This window comes from Pygocentrus nattereri, chromosome 14, assembly GCF_015220715.1.
Source record: "Pygocentrus nattereri isolate fPygNat1 chromosome 14, fPygNat1.pri, whole genome shotgun sequence".
NCBI classification, from domain to species: domain Eukaryota; kingdom Metazoa; phylum Chordata; class Actinopteri; order Characiformes; family Serrasalmidae; genus Pygocentrus; species Pygocentrus nattereri.
Window position 1 is genome coordinate 32,434,379 of NC_051224.1, and position 12,982 is coordinate 32,447,360.

The following is a 12,982-nucleotide window of genomic DNA, read 5'->3' on the forward strand; positions in this document are numbered from 1 at the left end:
AAATTATGATGAAAAACTAAGATATTCTAAATGCTCAGCCTACTTAACAAGTTAGGCCAAAAACAAGGCAGAAATTAGTTGTCATTAGCTCCAGCTTGACATCTGGATCCTGTGTATTAAAAAAATAGCAGATCGCTTGCGCAACGAAAGAAAACTTGCCTCACAGCAGTCCGTCTGTTCTTATCACATTTCTTTGTTTATTTGATCTGCTGTTCTTGCTGCGCGCCTTCTTTGCTAAATGGGTCGCTTTAGTTTGGTACATGTCCAGGCAAAGCTGCTGAAGCAAAGGTGTCTCGTTGAAAATGCTGGTAGACATATACGTACAGGCCAGTATCTTCATAACCAAAACACCAGGTGTCAGTAGTCAGGGAGTGTCGGAAGCTTGTATCTGAGTAACATGCCCAAAACTTCAGGGCAGGTACTGACGTCTCATCTCCATGCAAATCTGTACTGATTTCTCTGCATGGACCATGTATGGACATGACCATGGTTTCCGACAGCCTCCTCTAGGCCCTGTCTACAGGAATGCCACAATGGGAGTTTATAGAAATAAACATATACTACATTCTCTCTCTCTCTCTCTCTCTCTCTCTCTCTCTCTGCCCTGCTGAGCATAAATAACTAAGGCTAGTACCGGAATGAGTAATTACGTGGTTCATGATCAGAGGCTGGCTTTCTGAGAATTCCTTATTACACCCTCACACACAAAGGGTCAAACATATACATGCAATATCATCATATACATGCAATTATAAGGTCCCATGTATGTATTATATACCTCCTCTGTGCTGGTCTAGTCTAGTAGTGGTCTAGTAGTCTAGTAGTCTGTAACTGTAGAGCTACAAAGTGGTAAGTGGAGCTAATAGATATAAGGATGTGTACTGCTGTGTAGTGCTTGATGAGAGTGTGTGTGTGTGTGTGTGTGTGTGTGTGTGTATATATATATATATATATATATATATGTATATATATATATACACACATATATATACATACATACATACATATATATATATATATATATATATATATATATATATATATATATATATATATATATATATATATATATATATATGCATACACACACACACACACATATATATATATTTATATATGTCAAAAGAACTCGCCCAGTCGTCTGGTTCCATTGACGCACATTACAAGTGAAGTATGTTTTTTCCTTCTTCTGTAAAGTGTATCTCCAAAATAGTAACATTTAATGTAAGTAAGTGTAAAGCTTTATTCTAAGTGATTCTGAAGTACGTCTGTTGGTTCATTAATCATAAAATTCTCTCACAGTCTAAAGAACAGTTACTGTGTTCAAATGAAATACAAACCTAACCTTAACTTTGACGTCAGTGTAGAAAAGGAAATGTTTTTGCAGGTTCAGTTTCTAAAAAAGAAGCGCAGAGCTTTCGTAAAAAGTTTTACAAAGTCAGGGCCAGTCTGGTCCTGTAGCTCGGCCCTGCTTATCTCTGTTTGTCCTACAAATGTATGAAAACGAACGTGCACATTCACAGTGCTGGGACATGTCTTCGCGACTAAAAGACATCAACATGCGGGAACAAAAGACCCCAAACTGCTTGCCCCCAGCTGCCAGTAAAAGAAAGCGAAGGAGAAAGAAAGAAAAAAGTGAGCTAGATGAAGGGAGATGAAAAGAGAGAGAGAGAGAGAGAGAGAGAGCAAGCAGTAGCAGGGAGTCAGGCGTGCATGGAGGAGGATGGGGCTGTACAGAGGGAGGGGACACTCTTTTCAGCGAGAAGAAAAGAGGAAGGTGGAAGACGAGTGCGCCTCAGAAACAGAAGACAGAACTGAAGTACGAGACGCTTGAAAGGACGGGCTGCGCTAGAGAGGACCACACATTTTATACAGGTACGCATATGGCTTTCTCGCTCCTGTCCTACTGGTACAGTGACAGGTTGCCATGACAACGATGGTAACAGAGATCAAGGGCATTTAAAAAGTGTAAATTTTATTCTGTGAGTGAGGCTTAACGTTTCTTATCTGTTAGCCAACATACACAGCAGCACCATTGCCACTACATTCATGGCCTTCTTGTAAACGTTTGGTCAAATTAATGAATGGCTTTAAACTTTTTCAACACAAATTGGTAGATCTTTCCCCCCATGTGGACCTGGTGTTTAGCCAGGTTCCCACAGAAACAGTCTGGCTCGGAGCCAGAAGGGGTTCCAGGAAGAAGTATGTCTTGAGAAGCTGGCCGGAGTGCTGCAGGGAGTAAGAATAGACTCCAGTGTTTACTGTGTGTGTCTTTCCATCTATGGGAACAGAAAGTTCCATGTCTGTGGTCAATACTCAAGGACATATTACCACCCAGAGGGCTGCTTTCAGTGAGTGTAGGTGGGAGAAACATGAATAGAGCTTGACTTGGCTTGAGTTGGGTGTGTTGCGATAGATTGTAATATGTTGTAAAATCATCCAAGGGACTCTGAATATTAAGATAATCAATAAATAATTTATTGGTATTTACAGTAGGATCAACTGATTAAAACTAATTCCGGTACTACTACCAAATAATAATACCCTTATAAAGTGTTTATGAATGGTTTCAAATGAGTTAATGGTTATTAGCTTGGTCATAAACACTTTAAAAATCATAAATAAGCAGTTATAACACATTAATGAAAAGTGAGTTGTAATAGCTAACGGGGAAGAATTTGTGATGAGGCTGACAGGTTCAGTGCTGACTGATGGAGAAGAGAAAATAAGATCAGTAAACATCAAAATTTAAGGTTTATATGTCTAAATGAATGAGGTTCACTATTAGGCAAACAACAGGTTACCATTGTCCTCGTTATTCATGAGTTATAACTGCTTATTAATGATTTTAAGGTCTTTATTTTAATCTAATTAATAACCATTAATACACTCATTTTAAACAAGTTATCAACCCTTTGTAAGGATAGTCTTATTTTAAAGTGGTATCCTAATGTCAATGCCTTTTTCCTTTTAACAACACCCAATAAGCGTTTGGGAACTGAGGACACTAATTGTTGAAGCTTTGTGGGTGGAATTCTGTCCCATTCTTGTTTGATGTACAACTTCAATTGTTCAACAGTCCGGGGTCTCCGTTGTCATATTTTCCGCTTCATAATGCGCCACACATTTTCAATGGGAGACAGGTCTGGACTGCAGGCAGGCCAGTCTAGTACCCGTACTCTTTTACTATGAAGCCACGCTGTTGTAACACATGCAGAATGTGGCTTGGCATTGTCTTGCTGAAATAAGCAGGACGTCCCTGAAAAAGTCGTTGCTTGGATGGCAGCATATGTTGCTCCAAAACCTTTCAGCATTAATGGTGCCTTTACAGATGTGCAAGTTACCCATGTCATGGTCACTAAGACCATCAGAGATGCTGGCTTTTGAATTTTGCGCTGATAACAATCCGGACAGTGGCCGGATTGGACTGGCCCGGAGGTCACGACGTCCACGATTTCCAAAAACAAATTGAGACCGACAATGTTAGACCACAGGACACTTTTCCACTTTGCGTCAGTCCATCTCAGATGAGCTCGGGCCCAGAGAAGCCGGCGGCGTTTCTGTGTGTTGTTGATATGTGGCTTTTGCTTTGCTTGGCAGAGTTTTAACTTGCACTTGTAGATGGAGCGATGAACTGTGTTCACTGACAGTGGTTTTCTGAAGTGTTCCTGAGCCCATGTGGTAATATCCGTTACAGAATGATGTGGGTTTTTAATGCAGTGCATTCCTCAACTTTCCCAGTATTTTGTTGCCCCTGTCCCAACTTCTTTGGAACATGTTGCAGGCATCAAATTCAAAATGAGTGATTTGCAAAAAAACAATAAAATGTATCTGTTTGAACATTAAATATCTTGTCTTTGTAGTGTATTCAATTGAATATAGGTTGAAAAGGGTTTGCAAATCATCCTATTCTGTTTTTATTTATGTTTTACACAACGTCCCAACTTCATTGGAATTGGGGTTGTAATATCAATTTCATTCTTATAAGTATAGGTTCCTAAAACATTCTTGGTTTGGAAGTACAGTTCTTGGAAAAAACAATTGGAACAGAGCTTCTACATTATATAAATATATAATATAAAGGTTTTTTACCAGTATTTTTCCCTAGAACTGTACATCCAAGCCAAGAACCATTTAGGAACCCTTAACTGGGAAAAGATGTAAATTTGTGAAGATCTGAATTTCTAAAATTTCTAAAAGTTCTTCCCACTTGCACATTCACAAAAATAGTTCTTTGAAGAACTGAAATCTTTCAGGAAACCCTACACTCTTAAAAAAGATGGTTCTTTAGGGGTTCTTTAGTAAACAAAATGGTTCTATATAGAACCATGAACTCTTAAAGAACCACTTTGCATAATTAATGGGTTATTTGCACCTTGAAATTGTTCTTCAGATTGATGGAAAATGTGCTGAAGATGGTTCTTCTTTTTGCTACAAAGTCAAGCTTAAACCTTTTCAAAAAGGTTCTATAAAGCACCACTTATGCACACTTAAAATTACAGTTCTTCAGTGGATTATTTAGTAAAGAAAACGGTACAATATATAAACATGAACACTCAAAGAACCCTTTGCATGCATAAAGTGCTCTTTACATCGTGAAAGCAATCTTCAGATTGATGGAGAATGCACTGTAGATGGTTCTATATAGAATTTTTTGCAAAGGGTTCTATAGGGGTTCTTCTTTTTTAACAAGCCTTACATTATGACAATAGAAGAACCCTTTTTGGTGCTTTATAGAATCCTTTTAAAAAAAATCTATATAGAACCTACATGCATCTAGATATCTACAGCACATTCTCCAACAGTCTGAAAAACACTTTCATGATGTGAGGAACTTTTTAATCATGCAAAGGGTTCTTTGAATGTTTATTGTTCTATATAGAACTATTTTATTTACTAAAAAACCCTTAAGGAACCATCATGTTAAGTGTGTAGCACATTTTCCATTAATCAAAAGAACCATCACATGAAGCAAAGAACCATTTAATCATGCAAATGTTTTTTTTGAGTGTTCTTGGTTCATATAGAACAATTTTCTTTACCAAAGAACCTTATTTTTATGAAGAACCATATATTTTAAGTATCTAGACAAATCACAAAGCTGTGTTATGGGATCTATTTAAAAAAAATATTTCATCAAAATACCCACATAAAGCTTATTCTGGGTTTGGTTTACATCAAGTGGGAAGGGAAAAATAACATCATGGCTGTAATTCAGATGCTGGCACGAGCTGAAGGCGAGTACAGTAGATCATCACAGCTATGATGTGACCCGCAATAAAACACAGCCTTCTGCATTTCATTGCTTTAATGGAACAAAATGTAGAAAAGAGAAAAGCAAATGTGCTTTAATAATGTAATATTCTGGCAAAAGTTTAATATTCCTGCAATTCTGTCCACCACAAAAAGTGGTACATAGAGCCAAAAAGCTGTCACAATATCAGGTTCAGCTCAGCTTTTTCAATATTTGCCAGACTATCTTGAACGTCATTTTGTTACAGCATTTCACAGCCCGTCTTGTTGGCTGAATTGGATTCTTTTCATTAAGCATCGGTAGAATGCCTCTCAACCAATTTGATTGTATTGTCGAAACTGCTGTATAACTGTAAGTACGGTATGGAAGGAAAATACGTCATTTTCCATTTACACTGACTTCAACGTACTCAGCCTGGGATAAGAGGAAGGTTGGTTTCTCTGGCTAATGTGGGTTTTGATTCATATGAAAAAAATTTTAAATCCTTCCTTTTCTTCTTCATGGCAAAACTGCTGTTCAGAAGAGCAACCAAGAGGACTGTTAAAATATCACAGACAACATTTGGTGTTGTGCAGTGTAAATGCAAGCTCTATGTTATAGAAACAATACGAGTGTTATATAACTGTTATTTTGACGGCCTCCATGTCACCAAGTCCACCAAGTCCAGCAGTTACATTCTGGAGCTTCAGGCGTCAGTACTACTAGACTATTTCAGGTGGAACGGGAAAATTAGCTAGCTAGCTACCGAGACATTAGCATACTTATAACAATTTTTTTTTTGCTATAATACATTATACATTGAAACGACATCCGTTTGGAGTGTGCCTCTGAAAAACCTCTAATTGGAGGGCCATGTAGCCCTAACACTTTCCCCTACCCTTCTATCTCGACAAAAATTGGGACACCCTAACCCTAGACGTTAAACAGAGGGCTAAGGGCTAAGTGGTAGTGGCAAGGGGTGAAATGAGATTGGGCCCAAGAGACGAACACATCTGAAAGTAGTGGATAAAGTAGATTTTTTCCAGCATTCCCGAAGATTTGAATGGAATGTGATGTGCGTTATTTGTCTTAAACAGAGGTCATTTACATAACTAGTCCTAAAGGTACAATAATACAAACAGCCAGTTTAATTTGACAGGATAAATAGTCATGTAAAAGGTATTATGACTATTCTTGGTACATAAGCCATATAAATGGAACATGTTAAAATATCCCTCAACCAACGTTTCATGTCTTTTACAGATTCACAATGATTTTGGCATCAAACTTCACCCTCTTCCTGATGACCTTCATGGTGGACATCCTGTGGGCCGCCACTGTGAGTCCCTTAGCGTCTCAACCTTCATTAACAAAAACTCACATCATCTACATTGGAGGTGATTATGATGACTACAATGAAGAAACCCCTCAGCCCAAGCCTAACTCTAGTCTTCCTCGGTTAACCACTGCCCGATTCACCCCACAGCAGTGTGAGTATGACCTCTGTGTGGTGCAGGATGTTCCCTGCTTTGAACTCTCTGCCCAGACCAAGTGCTACTGTCCTGGGCTTACAGGCCTGGATCAGGTCCCTGAATCCCCGCAGCTGCGGGAGTTGAAGCAGAGGGCATCTGGGGAAGTGGAGGTCTACTGGTGCGCCCCGCTCTCTGCCATAACGCACTACAAGGTGGTGATGGACGACGAAGATGGGCCAGTTTTTTCAGAGTCTTCCCGGAATGCAACGATCCAGGGACTGAAGTTTGGGTCCCGGGTGTGTGTTGTGGCCATCAACAATGCTGGGTTCAGTGTCAAGAACGACAGGTCATGCGCTCGCTTTGAGCCACAACAGACCAGCCAGGCTGCCCTCATGTCAGGAGTAATCATGGGGTGCGTTGGCTTCCTTGTACTGCTCTCATTGGCTGCGCTGTTACTGTGGAGACGGAAATCTTGCAAGAAAGCAGGGACTTTGGATGGGGAGGGGCTCAGGAATCCCTCATACAGTGCTAGCGAGACAATCTGATTGGACAGGAGAGGGTCAGTAAAGATGCAGTGATGGACTGAATGAATGATGGAGCACTGTGATTGGCCAGTGAAAGGGGCGAGACAGTTAGGGAATGTTTCAGGACATTAAAGACAAGCTAACATGGAATAATAAAGAGTAGACCAGAGCACTACTAAGAAGTTAAATAATGTGTTGCACCATTGTGTGAATGACTGAGCACATGCAAAACAGGCCAAAAGTATGGAGGCACTGGTTGCACTCTTATGGTGTTATTGTTTACTAGAGTTAATTATACCAATTACTTCACATTATAATGATTAGTCAGCATTAGAACCACTCCTTTAGAACTTACACCAACTTATGCACATATGCAAGTCTTTATATAGCCTACAGGGATAAAAGAGTGGCCTAGGTAAGAGTGGCCTAGGTAACGGAAACACAAAACACCATCATAACAAAACATGTTAAATGCATTTAAATGTAATCTTTATGCTGAGAATATTTACTATCACAAAAATGACCTGAAAACGAAACGAACTGTAGGTGAAAAAATAAGTTTATTAAAGGAAACGAACAAAATCGCAAGGAAAACAGGAAAGCTCTGCCTACAGCGACTGCCATAAATGATGACTGGAAGTGTAGCTTCTTTCTGCAGGCCCCCTAGTGGCCATTTCTCATTCAGATATTTTTTAATTAATGCAATGAAATAAATATTGTTATCAGTTTACCTAGGACACTGTATCACTGTGTTTGAAGCGTTGAGCTGCGAGGGAGCAATGGGGTGCGAAAGAGGAGGAGTTAGAACTACCAGTCCACTGCTGCAAAACAGGTAGCATTTAATGGCTACTGTGTAAAAGGGTTGGCCAGCTCTTCAGAAGAGTGCACACCCCTAAAACACTGTATTTGTGTTTCCAAAGTTCAGGCACTCAATACAAAACATGCTTATTGACATCCAGTTCTTCTGAAACATTTCACTGGTTTACTGGGCTGTACTCTTACTCTACTCTATTATATGGCAAAAACCTAAGCCTAAGCCTAGACTAAAGGTGATTCATCACAACCACAATTTAAACTAAGACTAGGCCTAATCCAAGTCTAGGAAACCAGACATGGCTGTATGAGTTAACCAAGGCTTCAGGAGCATTGTGAATGGTGGATTTAGGTGGATCTGATTAGAACTGAAATAAAACCCTGCCGGGCAATCAGCCGAAGCAGAACAAAATGAGAAGAAGAAGACTTTAAAGCCAGTTTTCACAGTTGAAGTAATTTTATACAGTCAGTGTTGCTTCCAAACTTTTGCCCTGTATTGAAAAACTGCTTTAGGCCCATCACACACCTACAGGAAGTTACTCTACATGCTCCACATGTTTCAAAACAGTTTTAATAATAAATGTGTACCGTTTTTTTTTTTTAATGTTTAATTCAACTAATGGTGCTGGAGCACCAGGGAAGCCTGGCGCTTCTTTAGGGTTTTATAGAGTATTAGTTGTACAGTTTGAAAGTTGTGTAGATGCACAGAACTGTCAATTATGTTTTGACACAACTAACATTTTAAGATAAAATTGTATTTAACTGTGTTTGTCAGACTGAAATGATTTCTATTGTGAGTTTAAAATTTCAATTGTGTTTTAATTTTTTAAACTTCTTGATTTTTTTTTTTTTAATAAAGGAGTTAAACACTGTTAAAGTTAAAAATATACTGTTCAATTCCCAGTCCATACCGTCCACATATACAAACAAAGCTGCAAAAACAGCCTGTTTTAAATTCAATATTTTTTTCTGGGGTCACAGACTCATTTACATATATCTGCAGTTTAGCCATGCACATTCACTCAGAAGTTATAAAGAGTGTTTCACCCCAATACACGGCAGCCAATCACAACAGATGTCATTTACATATTGATCATCAGTCTTAAAGGCTGTTTATTTTAGGGAATAAACAGAAGATGTAATAATGATTTACGACTCATGGGCGCTTAAAAGAGTGAGATTTAGGTATAGAAATTAATCATGAAGTACTTCAATATTCAGTAGTACTGAAGTACTTTTGGTATAAAAGTTCATTTTGATACCCAGCTGTAATCTTTATCTGAGCTTTTTTGGTGATTGATCTGAAATTCTCAAGAGAAATTAATAGTTTTTTTTTTTCTACCTTCATCATTTAGGCATCAACATTTGCCCATTAGTACTTATTTCAGTACTTCAGTACCTGCTTTGCTAATACTTCCTTTCCAATTTCATTAAAAATCATGTTACTCTATCTTTTGATTTGTCTTTGTTTTTTCTCTTACTCTCTATTCTGTGTATCTTTTTCGTGTATGAAGATGATGTATTTTCTCTGTGATTGTAAATCACCATATCTGACTCTGGATATTTCCATATGCCTGAAGCTGTTGGTGTGGGGGTGTAAATTAACTGCACCTACGCTGTGTGTCAGTCATTCAGTAGGTGTGTGAGTTTGAACAGTAGGCATTATCCAAAGCTTGCATCACTTCCTCTTTTTATGAGGTCAGTGAAGAGCGTGAGCATGAATGCGGAGAAGAATGTGTCTGACAGTATGAATGGAAGCACATGAGAATTAGTTCAGTCAATTACGCTAACACCGCACAGTCCCTCCCTGTGAGTAACTGGTTACAGAAATTTCTTATATCTTTCCTTATATAGATGATGGTGCAGGCGTTGGAGTGAGTGGAAACAGTTCCAGTGCAGGTCATAGTCTCAGCAGAACTCAGTTCAGTTCAGGTGATGAAGTTAGCAGAATCAGATCCAGTGCAAGTCATAATCTCAGCTGTTAGCAGAAACAGATCCAGTGTAGGTGATGAAGCAGAAACAGATCCAGTGCAGGTGATGAAGCAGAAACAGATCCAGTGTAGGTGATGAAGCAGAAACAGATCCAGTGTAGGTGATGAAGCAGAAACAGATCCAGTGCAGGTGATGAAGCAGAAACAGTTCCAGTGCAGGTGATGAAGTTAGCAGAAACAGATCCAGTGCAGGTGATGAAGTTAGCAGAAACAGATCCAGTGTAGATGATGAAGTTAGCAGAAACAGATCCAGTGTAGATGATGAAGTTAGCAGAAACAGATCCAGTGTAGGTGATGAAGTTAGCAGAAACAGATCCAGTGTAGATGATGAAGTTAGCAGAAACAGATCCAGTGTAGATGATGAAGTTAGCAGAAACAGATCCAGTGTAGATGATGAAGTTAGCAGAAACAGATCCAGTGTAGATGATGAAGTTAGCAGAAACAGTTCCAGTGTAGGTGATGAAGTTAGCAGAAACAGATCCAGTGAAGCGATAGAGAGCAGAAACAGATCCAGTGTAGGGGTGTAGGTGATGAAGCAGAAACAGATCCAGTGCAGGTGATGAAGCAGAAACAGATCCAGTGCAGGTGATGAAGTTAGCAGAAACAGATCCAGTGTAGATGATGAAGTTAGCAGAAACAGATCCAGTGTAGGTGATGAAGTTAGCAGAAACAGATCCAGTGCAGGAGATGAAGTTAGCAGTTCGCTCATCTGCCTTCACACACATATGAAATTGAGTGAGATTCCACTCTTAATCCATAGGGTTTAGTGTGATGCTGGCCCCCCTTTGCAGCTATAACAGCTTCAACTCTTCTGGGAAGACTTTCCACAAGGGTTAGGAGTGTGTTTATGGGAATTTTTGACCGTTCTTCCAGAAGTGCATTTGTGAGGTCAGACATGAATGCGGAGAAGAATGTGTCTGACAGTACGAATGGAAAACAAGCACATGAGAATTAGTTCAGTCAATTACGCTAACACCGCACAGTCCCTCCCTGTGAGTAACTGGTTACAGAAATTTCTTATATCTTTCCTTATATAGATGATGGTGCAGGCGTTGGAGTGAGTGGAAACAGTTCCAGTGCAGGTCATAGTCTCAGCAGAACTCAGTTCAGTTCAGGGGATGAAGTTAGCAGAATCAGATCCAGTGAAGCAACAGAGTTAACAGAAGCAGCTCTAGTGCAGGTGATGAAGTTAGCAGAAACAGATCCAGTGTAGGTGATGAAGTTAGCAGAAACAGATCCAGTGCAGGAGATGAAGTTAACAGTTCGCTCATCTGCCTTCACACACATATGAAATTGAGTGAGATCCCACTCTTAATCCATAGGGTTTAGTGTGATGTTGGCCCCCCCTTTGCAGCTATAACAGCTTCAACTCTTCTGGGAAGACTTTCCACAAGGGTTAGGAGTGTGTTTATGGGAATATTTGACCGTTCTTCGAGAAGTGCATTTGTGAGGTCAGACACTGATGTTGGACGAGACGGCCTGGCTCGCAGTCTCCGCTCTAACTCAGTTCAGTTCAGGTGATGACATTAGCAGAAACAAATCCAGTGAAGTGATAAAGTTAGCAGAAGCAGCTCTAGCGCAGGTGATGAAGTGCTGTTCTTTCACGTTTCTTTTACGCTACCAATTCATTGTATCTATTCTTCTTCTTTTCCTTCTTCTTCTTCTTCTTCTTCTTCTTATTATTATTATTATTATTAAATGAATTTGAGAGTTATTATTCCTTATTACATTGATGACAATACGTATTTATAAATATGGTCATTTAAATTTCCACTAAAGCTTACTGAATTTCACTGAAATGAACTAAGCTAAGAGAGAGAGAGAGAGAGAGAGAGAGAGAGAGAGAGAGAGAGAGAGAGAGAGAGAGAGAGAGAGCGATTATGTCAAATGTCAAAGACAAAGAAGGTTAAAGAATAGAGCGAATTATTTCAGGTATAGATTGAAGCATTTCCCGGAAAATTGAGAGCGAAATACGGAATAAAATGTACAAATTGTGGAACTAGCGGCCTCTGCTGGTTTGTCAGACACACTGCGCAGTGCTTCCACCTCAGTCTCGGGGGATGAGAGTAATCTCGTATCATCAGCAAACGGGAACATGATATGTCATATATAGCATACAATATCACAAACGACAGGCTGTTCAAATGAAAATTTTAAGCGTAACCTCATGAATTTTTGTACACTGGATTTAATCCCCACATTTAAACGACAGAGAGAGAGCGAGGCGGGGATGGGGAAGTGAGAGAGAGAGAGAGAGAGAGAGAGAGAGAGAGAGAGAGAGAGAGAGAGAGAGAGAGAGAGAGAGAGAAATAGAGAGGGCGGGAGAAAGAGACAGTGAGAGAGAGAGAAAGAGAGAGAGAGGGGAGAGAAAGAGACAGAGAGTGAGAGGGGGGGAGAGAGAGAGAGGGGAGAGAGAGGGGGAGAGAAAGAGACAGAGAGAGAGAGGGGGAGGGGGGGAGAGACAGAGAGAGAGGGAGAGAGAGAGAGAGAGAGAGAGAGAGAGAGGCTCAGTCTAAATATTATGCCAATGGTCAAAGAGAAAGATGGTTAGAGAACGAATTATTTCAGGTAAAAACTGAAGCATTTCCCGAAAAATGAACTGTTTTGGAGACCCTAAACGCAGAAGACTAGTTCAATCAGAACAGTGGAAGAAGACGAGATATTACATGGTCAAGCTCATATTTCATAATAAAAGTTTCTATACGCGCGCGCGCACACACACACACACACACACACACACACACACACACACACACACACACACACACATACATATATATATATATGTGTGTGTGTGTGTGTGTGTGTGTGTGTGTGTGTGTGTGTGTGTGTGTTTCCGTTACATTAACTCCACTCACCATACAGATGCACTTTGCAGCGTGTGTTGCGCTGGTACGAGTGTATCAGACACAGGTTTTTAAACACCTTAGTGTCACTGCTGGACTGAGA

The 12,982-nt window shown here is 39.8% G+C and overlaps 1 protein-coding gene across 1 annotated transcript; it reads left to right on the forward strand.

The window, feature by feature from the left end:
* The first annotated feature begins 1,722 nt into the window (after window positions 1-1,722).
* Window positions 1,723-9,492, forward strand: LOC108434541 (LRRN4 C-terminal-like protein). The gene is made up of 2 exons (XM_017709746.2): window positions 1,723-1,875; window positions 6,497-9,492. Exon 2 carries the CDS (start codon window positions 6,504-6,506, stop codon window positions 7,248-7,250), a length of 747 nt encoding a protein of 248 aa, XP_017565235.1. The 5' UTR covers window positions 1,723-1,875; window positions 6,497-6,503; the 3' UTR covers window positions 7,251-9,492.
* The last annotated feature ends 3,490 nt before the right edge of the window (window positions 9,493-12,982 follow it).

What these genes read in the sequence shown, in the direction of transcription:
- LOC108434541 (XM_017709746.2), top strand. Translation starts at nt 6,504, where the DNA reads ATGATTTTGGCATCAAACTTCACCCTCTTCCTGATGACCTTCATGGTG.